Source organism: Solenopsis invicta, chromosome 10 (genome assembly GCF_016802725.1).
Source record: "Solenopsis invicta isolate M01_SB chromosome 10, UNIL_Sinv_3.0, whole genome shotgun sequence".
NCBI classification, from domain to species: domain Eukaryota; kingdom Metazoa; phylum Arthropoda; class Insecta; order Hymenoptera; family Formicidae; genus Solenopsis; species Solenopsis invicta.
This window is the reverse complement of record NC_052673.1, coordinates 18,912,172-18,930,921: the sequence shown is the minus strand read 5'-3', so window position 1 is coordinate 18,930,921 and position 18,750 is coordinate 18,912,172. Positions and strand designations below refer to the sequence as shown.

Genomic DNA, 18,750 nt, shown 5'->3' with positions numbered 1-18,750 from the left:
TAATCAATTTCACGCGGAGGCTCGTAAGATCGTGACGACGAGGTGTCAGTTGTCATTAAAAGAACAAGAAACAAGGAGTTCTTTCTAATATTCCAACAACATCTACGTTGGCATGAAAAATATCCAGAAAATCGTAAATATAATTTTCTTTACTTATTGAAACATCTCGATCTAATTCACCGGTTAACAACGATAATCGGTGAAGTAAATTAAATTAAATTGAACGGTGTCTCGGTCTGCGAATAACGACGATTTGTAAACCGCTGCGGGAGTTTCAAGGTACACCGCTAGAAAGAGATAGTTCCTCCGGCTTTCGCAACGTAATCCGGATTTTACCGACTAATTTGTGAATCTGGGATGGAAAAAAAGCTAGCGTTTATCTCGCGTGTATGTGTGCATGTACGTGCACACGTATAATATTAGGGAATGTAAGTGTAGCACCGAGCTGACGTTCGGTAGTGCATTATCAGTTCGCCTCACGCTCATAGGAAACCGCAATTTCCACAAATTACACGGATGAAAACTGACTCTTGCGACTGTACACCATCGGCTACAGCGCGGTGGAATTCATGGGTCGCGGGTTATGCCGCATTCGGTGGTATGTAGTAATTAGCAACATTGCTCCCAGATCTCCCGTGGATGGGAGGAACGGGCGAGGGCCGAGCGAGAGAGAGGGTGGAAGCGAGGGGGCTGGCGAATCCACCGGCACAGATTTCATTTCGAAGGAATAGAACGCAACGCCGGCGATATTATCTTGCCCGTGTGTTGCGACCGTGACGTTTAACGATCGGTCATGCCGAGACTCTCGTCGCATCGCTGGAAATCGAGATAAAAACAAAACGCTCTCACATTCTTAGCCTAGAATCTAGAAACGTCCCGAAACGTTAAATTTTTGGCAAAGCTCCTAGAAGAATGCCTCATAACTTCATCATAATTTAAACTCTGAATGTGTACAACGGCAATCGATCGCTAATTATTATTACCATCGATTCTATTATAGTGTAAACTGAAGAGCAAACTTGTTTGAATCAAAATGGATCGAGTGATTAAAAGAGGATCTCTCTCCTCTCGTGATTGACACGTGAAAAAATACTTGGATAAATCCTCGAAAACAAAGTGTTCTATCTATATAATTTCTTCTCTTTTTAACATATTAATTGTCATTATGTACCATCTAAAATTCCAATGTCGCAAAATTTTCTTGTAATGAATTTTCTTTTCTGGCGCAAAAAACAGTAAATTATCAAACAATCAATGTATATGAAAATATATTAACATCATAAGAAGCACAGAAATAATAATCAAACGTTCATTGATGGAATATTTTTTCATCAAACATTCCGATTTCGCTCTCGGGCACGAAAAGAAAATTGACCAACGTGCTTCGTTATTGAAGAGAGATGTAATATTATTAGCTCTAGAACGATACACTGGGTACGGCATATATTTCTTTTAAAGATCGGCTAATTTACTTGGCAGATTTAAACACGTTAGGTGGATACTCTTGATTGTTACTCTCTTGATGGATACTCTTAATTGAAAAACAAATGTATTATATTTATTTTTATGAAAATTATAAGCAATAAAAATTCAATTGAGTGTGTCGGTATATCGTTCTAGAATTAATAATCGATAATCGGAGGCAGGAGATTTTAAGCGAACGTGCGGTTGTGCGAAAAGCAGCGTCTCGGTCAATTTCTTTCCCGTACGACAGAAGAGAGTCGGAACGAGAGTCTTGCGTCGAGTTTTGCTTTTGCGGTCGTCTTCCCCGCCGAGTTTATTAAAGCGCCGTGCAGCTGTAGCTGAATTATCGTCGGAGTTTCCTGTTTCGGCTCCCCCGCGGCAAAAAGCGCGCGGCGCGCAGCGGGAACGAAACAATTTGACCGCCTTATTCGAATTTACTTTTCGCCCGCGCGCCCCGCGCGCCCGTATCTGCGCCATAACTTTCGCCAGGCAGGGGGGAGAGGGCAGCAGGGGGTCGTGCCATTACCCCCGAAGCTAATGTACCCTCACAACGATCATTATGTAAATTCAAGTGTGATAGAGCGCCCCGTCGGGCTATAACGCGAACGAAACTTTTTCACGGAAGCTAATCAATTCATTTATCGTGTACCCGATGTCCGCCGTCCGTTGAGACGGTGGACGGTGAGACAAGTATCCAGAACGTATCCTTGAGAGATCGAATATCCGATGGGAAGGAATCCACGAGGGGTCACGTGCCTATTGTTTACCTGCATTTTTGCCACGAATCCTCCCGCGCGGCTCCGCGCAGCACGTAGATAACGTTGCAACAATATTGCGCCAATATTACAATATCGCAGTAATATTGCTGTAATATCGCAATATTACGTGCTGTGCGGGCTCTTAAAAGATAAAAATGCAACGCGATCAAACAGCTATCGTTTATATGACGTCAGAGGCGAGAAATTATACGCCATAAATTAATTGAGAAAGTACAGTTTTATTTTTTTTATTTTCCTCAAAAATGTAATAATTTCGTCATTCTAAAATCTTTAACATGTACGACAAACTGACATGACATTTATCTTATGTGTCACGTAGAAGTATGTATAAAATAATCTTGAAATAATTACATTTCTCAGCTGTCAAAAACTGTGATAGGTGAGAAAAATATACCATTATTTCAGGAATTACTTTACACTTCTATGTGACATATCGGACAAGTGTCTCAGTTTGCCGCATATTTCACAAGTTCCAGAATTATGAAATTTTAAGGAATTCAGGATTAGAAAATTATTATGCTTTTAAGAGAAAAACTAAAGTTGTACGTAGCGTAAATTAATACCTATTTATTGCGTATAATTTCTCGCCTCTGATGTCACGTAAACAATGTCGCACCGCGACAGAGTCGAGCCTTAACCTCAAGGACTAGAAAAAATATAGATAAAAAATGAACGCTCTCGTAATTAATGACAGATTTAAACTCACCAGGATCTTGCGGATTTCCTCATGCGAGCGTCGCGAGCACGTCCACCGACAGATCTCGTTATCCAACCGCGTCCGCAGGTCCGCGGAACGGCAACGGACAAAAGTGCGACAGCGACGACGTCTCGGTTTGGTGGGGTGGCGCGAAGCACGGCCCGGAAACTTTCCGCGTTAATGAAATTTCTTTGCGCGAAAACTTGGCCGCGGGGAGGCGACGCGACGGACGGCGGCCGCAAAACCGCGCGCAGTTAACCGCAGACGAAATAAAGGAAGACGGAGAACAAACGGCCGATTATCTAGCCCGCCCCCACGTTGACATAGCGAGTCGCCGCGCCGGTCGCCGCCGCGCGTGATGAGCGTGATCCTTTTCAATATCGATTGCGTTCGCGGAATGGATCGATCCCTCGCGCGAGGAACGAGGAGTCGATCGTCGATTCCTCGCGTGACTGCGCCTGCGTGCGTACGGCGCGACTGCTCCGCTCGCTCTCACCGTCGATCGTGTGTTTACGTTCGTAGATAGTCTTCCGAGAACATCTGGCGGAGATAGAGCGTGATTAGGTGAGAGCCGGTGACGTTTCGCTGCACGATAAAACGCAGTGATAAAAGATCGCTTAAAGTGCAATTTCGCAAATGTTTTTTTTTTCTTCTTTCTTGTAATAAGGTCACTTGCGTAACCTCTCTTCCTTGAAATGTACTCGTTACTGTACTTGGCAGATAGTACTAATAGTTTTGTAGATAGTAAAATATATACACAAAAAGAAACGAACAGTGAAATGTGTTTATTTCGTTCTACACGCGGTGTACGCGCGACGTTGAAAAACCGTTCTACAATAGCGTAAACGTAGTCGTAAGTGGTCGTAAGGTGCAGTTGTATGCTCATTTCTATTAATGTAAATAAGCTTTAATCTCGGTTCAATTTTTTTTTTATCTTTTTCTAATTCCAAGCATAAGAAACACCGAGATTAAAGTTAATTTGGAAATGTATAACTACACCTTACAACACTTTACAATCATTTACAACTGTGTTTAAAATATTGTAGAATGAGTTTTACAGACTCTGTTTCTTTGTTCTTGCTCTGCTTTCCCTTGTCATTTTATTTTTTCTCTATATTGTGTTGTATGTGCAGGCAATATCAGTGTACACGATGGCAGAAAACGATTTCAGAATCCCAAATTTGCAGGACATATATACTCCTTTTGGTCTACCATTGTCTGGAATATATAAGCGGTAATTTTTGAATTGCTTAATTCTGTTTTGCTTGTTTGCTTGTTATCAACTCGCTGACCTTTGATAGGAGAAATGTAGAAATGAGATGTTCTTTTCAGAAACATCTTTGCACAGTTTATTTTTTCTCTTTTTTCTCTACATTAGAGAGAAAAGGGAGAAAGACAATCAATGCAAGAAATTTAGCTGAAAATAACAAAATAATATTTTTTGTGTTTCAGAAGTTACGCTCATGTGACAATCAGGGACAGATTACCAGTGATATTAACAAAAATCGTTGATACGTTCTGCCAGAATAAAAGCAAAATTATAAATACATACAGTGAGGTAATCTTTACAGAAGTCAATATATATGTATATACATATGTGTGCAATGTAGCAATTAGTTTTACTCCATTGTACCTCAAAATGCACAATATACGTTATTTAATTATAGGATGCTGAGAAGGATATGAAAGAGATTATAGGATTTATAAGTCAGCTGAAAAATGAAATAGTCACTAATAAAACATTGAAGCCACTGCGTTTAAACACAGCAGTTATTAATGATGCAGAGGAATGGAATAAATATCTGGAGTATCGAACACACATAGAAGATGGAATTCCCATGTGGTTTAATACAACATGGTTATACTGCGAAGGCTATATGTATCGTGTGTTAGCTCAAGAAATAAGTTTAACGTAAGCTTTAATATGCTAAACGCAACACATATTTCTAACAAGCTAAAATGTCTTTTTTGCAATACTAGGAATATCTTACACAGTTACGATCCATTCGAGTATAATAAGCAAACTGATTTCATTAATTCCATTGATTCTATGGACTTAATTGCTTTGTATATAAAAGACATAATATGTAATAAGGAATATAATAAGGACAATTCGAAGAATGATTTTCTGAAGCTTTTGAAATTGAGCCTGTGGGGTAACAGGTACTATACATTGTTTCAACCTAATTTTAATATACATCTCTTTTATACGATGCATTATGAATAAACAGTGGTTCTTATATTTACAGACATGATCTATCTGCAACTGCAGGATCCCCTTCTAGCCAAACTGGTAATCCACTTGTAATAGTGGAGTCTTTAAACCAGAATATAGTAGTAAACGATTGGGAAATTGTTTGGGACATCATAAACAAAAAGATGAAAGAGAATGATAATGTTCACATAGTACTTGATAATGCAGGATACGAACTTTTCACTGATCTGTGTTTAGCAGCTTTTTTGGTTACTATTGTACCTATGACTAAGATAACGTTCCATGTAAAACTATACCCATGGTATGTGAGTGATACAACTATTCACGATTTTCTATGGACGTTGAATTACATGAATAAACTAAACCATTATCCAAATATCCAATTATTGGGCAAGACGTTCAAAAATCTAATGGACCGCGAAATTTGGTGTATCAAGGTACATTTGTATTTTTGAAATCATACATTAGATTATTGTGTAAAATTATATGAAGTCTAAATGATTTTTTATTTTTATTAAACAGGAAGAGCCTTATTGGACAGGACCGTATGACTTCACGCAAATGAAAGAAAAAGAAAAGAATATATATGCCCAATTTTCCGACGCTAAATTAGTAATATTTAAAGGTGATCTGAATTACAGAAAGCTTCTAGGTGATGTAAATTTTAAGTATAATACAAGTTTTGCAGCTGCATTGGGCGATTTTCAACCAACAAATATTTTAAGTTTGCGCACTATGAAATCTGATATTTGTGTCGGACTACCAAATGATACAGCCGAATTTTTTGAAAATCATAAAGATAAACTGATAACTGGAGAGTACGGTCTCATTCAAGCAGCTTTGTTTAAAATCTAAAATATTAGATCTTTCTTTAAAACAAAATTAAAAAGTCCTATAAAAATATATAAAGTTATATAGCACAATATTTGTACATATGCACGAGATATCATGTATCAATATATGTATAAAACTGATGATCAAAAAATCTTTATACTTTTTGTAACATATCTATATTTATTCTGTGCTTGTATATTAATTATTTGATCCGTTATAGTCTGTGCATATATTATGTATATTTCTATATGTATACACAAAATCTAATTACAACTATTTTCTAATATGTTACACTGTAAATTTTCATCTATATTTTGCAAACTAAACTACCTTATAATACAATTATTTTGTGTAAATTAAATTTTTGCCTCACAAGGTTGGGCAAGTTTTTAATTCATCGATTGATCAATCACATTATGCGCAAATGCAGCTTTTACAAAATAAAGTTGCATTTGTGCATAATGCGATTGATCAATCGATGAATGAAAAAACTTGCCAGTTATTAAAATATTATTGATTTGTAATTGAATTATGCAGTGTAATGATAAACATGATAAGGTCTCTTATAAATATTTAAAAAGATCCGAAGTACCAATCCCATTACAGGATAAATTAATTTTCGAATTGATTTCACAAATTACCAAATTCTTTTGTAGAATAAAAATACGCATAAAAAACTTGACTGGGATAGATTTTACAAGACAAATCAAATGAAAGAAAAGAAGAAGCCTGAGAATGGCCATAACCATGCCCACAATTTAGATTTTAGCTGTTACGATGTCAAGTTGTTGGAGACGCCATCTCTACAACGTAAACATACACTACGATACGATGTTCAATATACATACAGGTTAGATCTCGAAAAGCACGTCACTCGCGACTGTTGGCACACCTGGCGATAGGGGCGCCGAGCACGCGTAAACAAACTTCAAAATTTCCTATCTTAACTCCCAACAGCTTTCGCGCGATTCATTGAATCGTTTTTGTCACGATTTATGCGAACGCAAAATCAGAACGATGCGTGAATACTGAAATGTGGAGGCGAATAAACAGTAGATACAAATGAATTGACTCACCGTTCGCCACTGGTTGCTCTGTCCAACTCCAACCAGCTCCGTCTCGCCCCACCGCAGCTCTCGAACATTCGAGATCCAAGATCCTCCTCACGGTTCTGGACGATTCATCTTGATTCACGAATCGTGCACGAACGCACGATCCTTCGTTTTCGGCACTCTCAAAATACTTTCGGTACTCACGCGAATCGGAAACTCGAGATACGAGACAATGGAGAAGACACGAAACACGATTGAACGCGACACGACTTCGTATCCAACACGACGGATGTTGGCACGAATGCCCGACACATCACTTCATTTTCAATACTCTACGACACTCTTGAAACACTCGCTCGCATCAAAAACTCGTTCAAGACGACGAGAATGTGAGTTGAAACGCGCCGCGACCTTCCGCCGTGTTCCCTAACCGACCGATTGCTGCTTGGCTGCTTAGGCTGCTACTGCGTAACAGCGACGGTAGCGGCGCAGCGGCGCGCAGGCGCCAGTCACGTGAGTCACGCGTCACGCCGCTAGCCGCTACGCCGACTAAGCAGTAGCAGCAATCGGTCGGTTAGGGAGCACGGCGGAAGGTCGCGGTGCGTTTCAACTCAAATCCTCGTCGTCCCGTACGAGTTTATTGGAGTTTATGACGCGAACGAGTGTTTCGAGAGTACCGTGGAGTGTCGAGCCGTCGAGTATTCGTGCCAGCATCTGTCCCGTCGTGTCGACTTGTGTCGGATACGATGCATAGGGCAAAGTCGTGTCACGTTTAATCGTGTTTCGCATCTTCTTCGTTGCCTCGTATCCCAAGTTTTCGACGCGCGTGAGTACCGGAAGTAACACGAAGTGTCGCCCGTTTGTACCAAATGTGAATCAAGAGGATTGTCGTGAGTCGTGAGGAGAATCTTGGATCTCGAATGTTCGAGAGCTGTGACCGAGACGGATCTCGACGGAACAACCAGCGGCGAACGGTGAGTCAATTTGTACTCGTATTTACTGTTCATTCATCCCTACAATCCGCTATTCGCGCCTCGCATTGCGTTCGCGTAAATTGTTCTTGGTGCAGTGCGACGAGACGAATAAATCGGTCGCGCGAAAGCACTTGAGAACGATTGAACGCGCGTTTGGCGCTTTCTTCGCCAGGTGTGCCAACAGCCGTGCTTTTCGAGGTCTAACCTATACATTGACAATTGACATCTGTCAAATTCGAAAATTAATTGATTCTGAAATGCGATCAGTATGTAGGATCCTCTTAAAAATTGCCACTACATAGTAATGATTATATCTTTTTTTTTTTACAAGTCTGTACAATAATTTTTAAGTGTTTAGCGAATTGTAGTATTAAAAACTTTTTGTTCTTTGTTATAATTAAACAAAACGCTTTTACATTGACTAAAGTTAATTATTCTCTGTTGGCTGCCTATTTGGAAAATTATAAGTTATGAAAAGCCCTTTACTTCAATTCGTATACAATTTAAAAGATTGCTAAACCCTTTGTATCAATTATTATCAATCATGTAAAACCATATTTTTTCTATTGCACATATAAATCGAAAAAGAAATTTAATAAAAAATAATAACTGTTTATTACTTCTTATTTATTGAACTTCAATTGGCGGTATTTTACATATATGTATGTGCACATAAAATTATAAAGTAAATCTGTAATATAATACTATATTTATACAAAGTGTATATATATATATATATATATATATATATATATAAATTTTCTACATTTTGATTTAAATAATTGGATATTAATTCGACACAGTGTATAATAAATTTATCACACCAAATTGTATCACACAAAGTAAATTTTAAATTGCAAATTGTAAGAAATATAATTTTGACAAATATAACCTGAATTAATATCCATGTGATTATACAATGATTAATAGACCAATCTTTTAAAATAATATTTAGATATTCTCAAGAATTCACTAGAAATTTTGATTCTTAAATTTTCATCAAATATTCAAATATATAAAGATATGTTTTTCATTATGAAACTTTAATAATGCGAATAATGCCTCGTACATAGTTATAATTAATGAAATTCATAAGAGATTTGAGATTGACTATCCCACATAATATTAATTTTATCATTATTATATAACATAAAACGTATATATTTCATTCCATAATTTAGTAGAACTTATTTAACTGTTTTACTATTTTACTGATTTTGTATTCAAAGCATCATAAAAGAGATAGGTATTTTACCAAGTGGCGGTAGAACTCTCTCATTAATGATTTACATTTATTTCTATTACATTTAAAATTAAATGTAATAGAAATTTACGTTGGGGTAATTGTCTAGAATAAAGGCCTCATTTCAAATCTTAATAAAAATATACTCATTTGATGCATTTTCACAAAATGAAAGAATCTGGAAGAAAAAGTACATTTTTATTAAGATTTGAGGTGAGGTCCTTGTTCTAAATAATTACCTATATTAGTATTCACAAAGCTTTAACGAAAACTGTTTAATTATTTGTGAATATATTGAAATATTCATTTTGCTGTAGTAAAGACTACAGTAATATTAACAATTATAACTTTCTAATAACAACAACAATAATAAATAAATAATAATAATAAACATTATAATATATACTAATGAATCATTATTTATTCAAGTAAATTACTTAAATGTATTATAGTCTAATTATTATTATCATTATTAGTAAATTGATTTACATGTTGATATATGCTTGCCCAGCAAACTTTTAGATGAAATAGTATTTTACTAACATGATGTTAAATAATTTTTCTATTAGACGATTTTTTTTATAAATAAAAATTTATAAAGGATGTGTATAGATACTTTTATATCTATAAATGATAAAAAATATTCGTTATTGCAGATTATAGAATTAACAGATATTAGAATAAAATAATTGTAAAATTGGATTTTAATTGAAGTTTTATCTAGAATATTATATATAAAATAATTAAAAATCACTTAATATATTTCACTACATTACTGTAATTCAACACCTTTCCATTCATATCAATTTAATATACGTTTTACAAATTTATTTGGAAAGTACCGATCATAAAAAACTTGAAAATACTTGAAAAAATATTAACTGAAAATTAATTCTACTATTCTGAGCAATTATTATTCCTTTTCTGTACTTTATTTTCAACAACTTGAACATAAAATTAAGAAGAAATTTAATTTTTTTATGGAAAACTTCTTTTCTTATTATGGTTAGCATTTACTTTCAAATGTTACTTCCGTTCTCACTATCTACACATTTTACATATCTATTATATATTTCTAATTTTACATATCTTCATCAAATATTGTTACCTAAATCATATTTGTATAATCAAGAAAGCACATGAATAAACAAAAATATTTCTTATATTACAATTATTTTTTTATAGGTAACTACAAATATTTGCGATACATTTTATGCTACTCTTACAATATACATATATGTATATTCCGTCCAATAGTAGAATCCAATAATATTCAATATAATCATAATATATTCGTAATATTCCATAGCAAATCACTATTAAAATTTATAAAATTTTATTTTAAACTGTAAAAAATTATCTTTACATTATCAAATAATCATTTAATAGAACGTTTGGAAAGAAAACTAGAAAGCTAGAATAATTCAGATGCTTTGAAAACATGCGTAGCATATTTCATATCATATTTAAAAATGCTTTTGAAATATATGGTCTTATAAACCATCAAAAAAATTAATTTAAAAAATTATTTTTTAATTTGTTTAAATAAAATAATTTTTTTATTCAAAAATAAGAAAATTTAGCTCCAATGCTTTTTTGTCTCAATAAATATCTTCTTCATTATTTCACATAAGGACATTAACAAATTACAAAATTATTTTGTAACTATCATAAAATTTTGTTATATTTAATAATCTCAGAACAAGTAGTTTGTATTATATATGGATTAATATGTTCAATTATCAGATTACAATGAAATTATCAGTTATCTAAGAAATTTAAAACTATTGGTAATCAATGATACATAATTTGTTTCGTTTCAAATCTGAGTACTTTACTGCCACATGGTAATACTATCAGTACAATCAGTTTATATTAGAAGACATTGCACCCATATAATGATTTGTATGAAAAATGAACGTTTATATAGATGTAATTGTGCAGAGAATTTCTTACAAAATTCATAACATTTATATGATTATCAGAAATGTGACACGCGTAACATCGCATGAGGTCAGTTATGTGTGAAATGTCTGTCAATATTGTCTATATAATGAATGAAATAATTGACGGTTTCAAAAATATCTAAAATTCTTTTCTGGAGAAAGATTAAAAATGCATGTGTAGATCGATTAAACATAAAATATGTAAAAAGAATGCGATTTTGGATGCGAAGAAGTTAACGTTACAAATATTCTTTGATTGGTCAATCAATAAAATTCTTTATTCTGGTTGGTCAATCAAATGCTTCAAAGCATTTGTAGCATCAAATTATTTGCATCCTTAATCTAAATGACTCGCGGATATAATGCGAAATTCTATATAACATAAACAAAGAGGCACATATGTATATACTACATATTAAAAGTTAGGATTCAAAGGAATATATGTACATACTTGTATATTTCACAAAATTATGGCTAAGAACATATAATTCAGATTTTTTCAACGCTATACCACGCCCGTTCTCCATTTTGAGGCACCCCGCATAGTGTCCTGCATCTTATATTATGTTTATGAATAGATATATTCGTAAACACAATGAACAAGCAAGAAGGTGTAGACTGAAGCTCAACGTAATGCACTCAATTCTTTCCCAAATAAAACAATACTATCCAGCACAAGGCTTACATTCACGCTTCTTATTATTTTATAATATTTAAATACGAATATATTCGTTATTTAACTATTAAATATGTATTAACCCTTTGCGTCACAGTGTAGCTCTGGGAGCTACACCTACCATCCAAGATTATTTTATCAATAAATCAATTGTTTCACGTATTCCTTTAGCATATTTGATATTGCTGGATTGCTAAAGGTTTCTTTTACGTAATAAAATAAGTTTTAGAATGATATTTTAAAAAATAATTTGTTGTTAATAAATATATACCAAAAAATTGCTGTTTTTATAGATTAAATTTGTTTGTATAAAATGTTGCCCTATAATCTATACCTCAAAATTTCTATCTGGGTTTTCGAGGTCGCTGATTATGAATGATGTCAAAAATTCAAAATTCAAAATGACAGATCCAATATGGAGGACAAAATTAATCCAAATTCATTGGATTTGCTTAAAATTTGCTATTTACAGGTTTTCAAGGTCGCTAATTACGAATCCGATATCAAAAATTAAAAATTCAAAATGGCGAATCCAATATGGCTAATACAAATTCTATTGAAACAACGTCAAAATTTGGACCACTTACCTCTACGAATGGCAAGTAATATACATTGTGCTCAGCGTAGCACAAAAGCTAAGCCTTTGCATACTGGATTTGCAAATCCTGTAAAATACAGTCGCCTGCATTAGAGTTGCGACATTTTTTCTTCGATGGTTTTTGGAATGTAGATTTGCTCATCGGCGAACGTGGTTGGATCGAGAGGTAAGACCCAGTTACGTTCGCCGCTCAATGAGCAAGTCTACATTCCGAAAACCATCGAAGAAAGTGTCGCAACTCTAATGCAGGCGACTGTACATCTTTGTTTGAATTCAATAAATAATTATTTTCTACGTTATCATTCTTAGCACGATTTATTTTAGATATAAGATTTTGGTTTCGAATATATTTTACAATAGGTACAATAAAATTGAAAGATTAAAGATATATTATAATAAAATGACAAATAAATCATAATATAATAAGAAAATATAAAAATACAAAAAAATACAAAAAAAATTTACAAAGTTGCAGCTTTTTTAAACATATCCACCAAACTAGCTCTTCCATTATAAATTTCATATTTTTTGCTCCAGATTTGTAATTTGCGATACCAAAAATCTCTCTGTAGCTGTTTTCAAGCAAATTCGATTAATTTTGAAAATTCCGTCCGTCATGTTGAATCCATTTTGAATTTTGTACTTTTAATGTCAGATTTGTAATCAGCAACCTTGAAAACCTCTAAGTAGTAAATTTCAAGTGAATCCAATGATTTTGATAATTTTGTCCGCCATTTTGGATCCGCTATTTTAAATTTTGTATTTTTCACACCGTACTCATATTCAGCAAGTCCAAAACCCGCATACCAAATTTCATATTATTATGTTTACTAGAAAAAAAGTGACACAAAGGGTTAAATAACAATAACAAAAATGAATAAAATTTCTTAAAAGTTTTCTATATAGTCGAGTACGGATTATTTGGTCTGAATTATCTCATCATGTAACAAGAATGTTCTTTTATCTATTTTCGTATAACTGTCGCAACTAAAAGATATGCAAAATCATTAAGTTCAGTATTCACATTAGTATAAGAATAATAGTATTGTATAATACATAATAATAGAATTTAATAGTAGAAAACTATTCCGCGTCCACGAAATTTAAGAGTTAGTAACTGTTACTTGGTGAATGCAGCAAATACAGCCCAAAGTACGGGGTTCGCGTTACGTTTAGCGGCTTCCGCCTCAAAGTCGAGGTCTAATAATGTCCGTACTCTTCGCATTGCTACTTCATAATCGTCGTCTGACAATGGCGCAAATGCATTTTCTAGTACATCAGCGGCATGAGCTAAAATAACTAATGCCAATGTTCGTCTATCCATACGAGCGGCATCATTTACCCAACGGCCTAATACAGCCTCTTGGATCTGGAAAACAGAGAATAACATGCCATTGTTCTATTTATAGATTATATAACTCAATTCACTATCAATATTCTTTTATACAAAATGTAGGACATAATTTCTTTCCCTATTGTCTATTTTCCGTTATGTATTCTTATACTTTTATTCAAAGAGCATGTGTATCTTTTAGCAAAAATAATCAAAATAATAGAGAAAAATTTAATTCTATAAAATTTGATCAGTAAATTAAAAAATTTGCATAAATCTTTTCCTTTTTCAATTAATAATATAATAATAAAAATAAGTACATGATTTATTTATTCATATAAAAATTTTCTTGAAATATGTATCATTTTATTATGTATTGTTACTAAATTGATAATAAATGTGTTACAAAAAGATAAAAAATATACAAATCATATATACAAGGTGACAAGTACAAAAAGTTAAAAGAAATATATATGTACAGGATATTTTTAAGTATGTTGTATGGGAATTTTTAAGTATGTACAAAAAATTGAAGAAAAGTATTTCTTAGATTATTTAAAAAAAAAGATCTTACAAATATATATTTTAAAATATAGAATGTCAAAGTTAAGAAAAAAATATAAATTTTCGAAAATCTGGACATTGCTTAGAAATATTTCATTCAAATTTGATGTGCGTGTATATGTAATACTGAAAATCATTTTTCAGTACCGAAGAAATATTTAATATCCATCAAACATTTCTTTCTAAAATAAGCCAAAAAATATTCCTCTTCAATTTTTTGTACATATTTAAAAATCACCCTATATATAATTATATATATGTATATATGTATTTAATTCATGAGTTGTTATCTTTCCATTCCAACATACGTCCTAATCAATGTAGGATATTTCATATATAAAGATAAGATATTACTTCCGTAGATAATAGCATAACGACATTATAACATCAAATATATACCAAATACTGTAGAAATAAATCTCTAAATGAGAAGTTTATAGGTGTATGAGAAATCAAATTATAAGATCACAAGTTAGGGAGTTTTTCTTTTTAAATAAATACCACTTATCTCTGAAAGAATGTGGTAGAAAGATCTAACAAGATTTCTATTATTAAACCATAATAATATTTATGATCCGATAAGTTAGTTTAATACTATATATAATAGTAATGTTATCATAATAAATACATACATCAGTTTTTATCAGTGTGAAATGTATTGCCACATATAGATATACAGGGTGATTATTAATGAATGTCCCCACTTTTTACCATAGGAGTATGCATTTGTAATTTCTAATATAATAATATTAGAAATACGTATCCGTCGGTAAATCATGCACCTATGGTAAAAAGTGGGGACATTCAGTAATAATCATCCTGTATATATATATACTCATATATGAGTCTCAAAAATGAAGACAGCTTGCAAATTTATTTCATAGACATGTTATATTCAAATTAAAAATTAAAAAATTCTTTTCTACAGAAAAGCTAAATAATTTACCTTTTTTACAAGACGACTCTTGGCAAGATTGTCGGTAAGAGGATGAGTAGTCATATCAAACAATAAGAAATTTTGCTTCTCCGTTGTTAAAACACCTTTCTCAACAAGATTTTTTGCTAGTCGTTCTCTGACATTTTTCAATTGATACCTTAATTTCAAAGGATTCCATGTTTCTCCTGCAATCATGCAAGACATTTTTATAATTAACATCTTGTACACGAGTACAGCAATAAAGAAACTAACCACTGAGGTACTCTATCCAACTCTGCACAGTTTCAGGTGGGTCTGTGTCCTTTAAGTGTTTTAAAGCTTCATCCAACAGTACGTCTCCTGTAGGCGCATCATTTTTCAAAAGGAGCTTTCTAGCCAATAGGCTTTTCTTACGCATGCCAGCCTTCTCCAATTCCACCCTACCCCGAAAGGCAAGCTCTGCCAAAATACATCCTCTTAAACCAGAACTTATGCAGTCGTTCCAGAAGGATGTGTATCCCTATGAAAAAAAAAAGAGGACAGAGGGTTAAACATGGGCCACTTCAGGAATTTATAGAGAATCGAAGAATCTTTAGAACGTGAAATAAACCTCTTTATCCTTGAGCCCCAGCAGCAAGACCTCCTCCATAAGGGTCAAACGTGTCTCCTTGTCGGAGTCATCATCGATAGTGGGATTGCAATTGAGATCCTTCTGGGACAGAGAGTCTGTGTCTGGGCTTTGCCCAGACAGTTTGTCATTGTGGCCAACGAGGTCGGCGTTTTGGCCGTCCTGGCCGTGGCCGCTGCCAGCACCACCGGCGCCGCTGCCGCCACTGTTGACCACGCGTCGTCGCTGCACCAACCCGTCACCGCGATTCATCGTGCGGCACAGGTATCGCGAAGGGACCACCACTTGGTGGAGTAGGTTTGCGTGCTCCTCCGGAGGGAATACCCCACCGCGATCACCACCTTGTCGGCGTGAACGCTCAGCCAAACGGACGGAAACTGTCCGTTTCAGACGATGGCGTTATTAGAGGTAAGTGACGCGACGGGCGTCCATCGCACGGTAAACACTGTGCCGTTGACGTTTATCCCAAAACGACATGTCTCATCCAAGATGGCCAGGCCTCTGCCTCTCTCGTTGACCTCTCCGTCACGATTGCTCGCGATGGGCCGACGACAGTCAGCGCGGCGGATGGCGCGCAGCGCGATGCGACGCGGCACAAGCGATGAGCGACGTGACGGACGATGAGGAGACGTGAGAGGAATGTGTGTGGGATCGTGTGTACCTTTGCTCGCACCGCAGCCGCAGCCTTCTGTAGGCCGCGTTTAACCGCGTGTCACCGATTCACCACTACGACAGGAACGACACGTTTGTGAAGAAGGCAATGTAAAATGCACGTGCGAAATCGCAAAACAGTTTCGGAGCATCAAACTCGTATAGAGATATAGACCAACGCGCGTGTCACCACTCGTTACAGTCGTTACTCATGCCACGCAGAGGCAAAAGAACGGAAAGGGTAGGGAACGTAGGGAACGTATATCGCAATATCGCACCCGCGGTAACAAACGCGAATCAGCGAACAGAGCAGGCTAGCCGCTCGCCAGGACGCAGAGATATCTTCCATACCAACCGAACGATACGGCTCTGTTTACCAGATTATTCCATATGCTCATTGGCCCTCGCGCACGGCACGTGATCGAACTAGGGAATAAAGGCTATAACACACACTTTCCATAATCGTAACCATAAGACGTACCGTAAGAATTAGCCAATCACAGTCGAGAATTCAAATTCTTATTTCTTAATTCTCGACTGTAATAGGCTAATTCTTACGGTACGTCTTATGGTTACGGTTATGGAAGGTGTGTGTTATAGCCTTAACTGTGAGATGGCGAGCCAGCGCCTCCCACTTTTCCGGAAGTGGATACCTGCTGTACGAAAGGTACAGGGCGTTTCCGCTATTTCGAGCATGCCGTACCTAAATATTTGAGTGCGCTGATCGACTAGAAAGTTGAAAACTTTCATTGTTTTTAACGTTTAATATTGCGATAATTCACGTCTGTATTTCTTATCTATTTAATCTTTTTTCTATTAGAAATTCACTTCCTGGAGAAATTCACTTGATGGCTTTTTAATTGAAAACTTCACGTTTCTTCATTTATTGCTAGATAAGGAAAAGTGAAGTTATTTCAGTATATCTGTTAAATAGATAAGAGAATAAGCAAAACTTTAATTAAAATTTTTTAATTGAAACTTTATGGTTATTTACTCTGATATATAATTTATATATGTTTATATATGTTTATTAAACGTACCTATTGTTTTATAACCACTTGTGAAACATAGAAAACTAACACATGTTAAATATTTGTGTTAATTAAGTCAAGCAGAATGTATTTCGAATATATTTGCATCTCTTCAGCCACGTTATATTTTATTTTATAGGAAATTTATGATAAAAGAAACGCTGAGGAAAAAATTATTGAATTTTATTCGAATAGCACTAATAAAATATTTACTAAACATTTAATATATATTTATTTAATAGTAATTTAATTAGTAGTTTTTGTATTATTTTTCTTATAGAGTAAATATTAATTTATGCAAATAAATATTTTATTAGTACTATTCGAAGAAATATTTATTAAAATTTAGGAATTTTTTCTCTCAGTGTATAAACGTTCTTAATTAAAGGCTTCATTCTCTCGTATATTTATTAACCCTGCAATTCAGATCTATTTGATTCAAAATGTATTTTATTTTTTTACTAATATTTTATTCAAAAACCTAAACTTTTTCTGCCATTTTAATGACTTTGTTAATGTAAGATTTATTTTGTGTGAAAATTTTTTATTTTTGTTTTCTATATAAACTCTTTTATTATATTGATCTTCAAACGATATATTAAACAATCGTTTAGAAAATTGAAATAGAACAGTAGAGTTAAATAACTCTCGAGTTATATTTTGATTGTTATAAAATAGAAAATTTCTAAGCCTTATACACATTTGAAACTCTAAACATATATACTAGTCCTACCGCAGACGTTCGATATGTGGTAACAAACCTGAGAATATTTTATTACACAATAGCACGATGCGACAAATGTACTAATAATATCGTGATTTTAGTTTCCGGCCAAGAGACAGCGGATACCCCTGATATTTAATCGAGATATCTTTCATTGTTTGTCTCTTCTGTCTGCTTATTTTATGCATTACACCATTTTGCCTGCTCATATTATCTTTACAATTATCGACGAACGTGCGTGCACAATGAAAACCATCTGCGAATATGCCCAAGTGTTCGTGAAAGACTTATCTCTTTCGTGCAAATAAACGTGCTTATCAAATATTTAAAAAAATGTTAATACCTTAACATTATCAATACTACGACACGTGTTATAACAATATGACGCGCAAGAATCTGACGCTGCAATAATTTATGTTATAACA

The 18,750-nt window shown here is 34.3% G+C and overlaps 3 protein-coding genes across 6 annotated transcripts in view; 1 reads left to right on the top strand and 2 right to left on the bottom strand.

The window, feature by feature from the left end:
• The window catches only part of LOC105197653 (hemicentin-1), a 245,057-nt gene extending 237,581 nt beyond the window's left edge, over positions 1–7,476 (bottom strand). For 2 of the 3 annotated variants that reach the window (XM_039454417.1, XM_039454419.1), the window contains exon 1: positions 2,950–3,247. The gene's annotated coding sequence lies outside the window, so the exon portion shown is untranslated. Of the gene's footprint in view, positions 1–2,949; positions 3,248–7,065 lie in introns of those variants that run through there. The other variant, XM_039454418.1, reaches the window with a different exon arrangement.
• LOC105197654 (damage-control phosphatase ARMT1) lies at positions 3,395–6,275 on the top strand. 2 transcript variants are annotated; one of them, XM_011164127.3, is made up of 7 exons: positions 3,395–3,504; positions 4,074–4,174; positions 4,393–4,498; positions 4,608–4,852; positions 4,921–5,103; positions 5,190–5,592; positions 5,678–6,275. In XM_011164127.3, the coding sequence occupies exons 2-7, from the start codon at positions 4,092–4,094 to the stop codon at positions 6,008–6,010; spliced, it is 1,353 nt and encodes a 450-aa protein (XP_011162429.1). In that variant the 5' UTR covers positions 3,395–3,504; positions 4,074–4,091; the 3' UTR covers positions 6,011–6,275. The 2 variants fall into 2 exon arrangements, with proteins under 2 accessions (XP_011162429.1, XP_025987336.1); XM_026131551.2 differs by lacking the exon at positions 3,395–3,504 and adding an exon at positions 3,595–3,793.
• Positions 7,477–10,427: 2,951 nt separating the features above from the next.
• Positions 10,428–16,861, bottom strand: LOC105197656 (Golgi phosphoprotein 3 homolog sauron). Its single transcript, XM_011164130.3, has 4 exons — positions 15,902–16,861; positions 15,565–15,811; positions 15,322–15,497; positions 10,428–13,847 (listed from the first exon to the last, which is right to left on the bottom strand). Exons 1-4 carry the CDS (start codon positions 16,169–16,171, stop codon positions 13,599–13,601), a joined length of 942 nt encoding a protein of 313 aa, XP_011162432.1. The 5' UTR covers positions 16,172–16,861; the 3' UTR covers positions 10,428–13,598.
• Between the last annotated feature and the right edge of the window lie 1,889 nt (positions 16,862–18,750).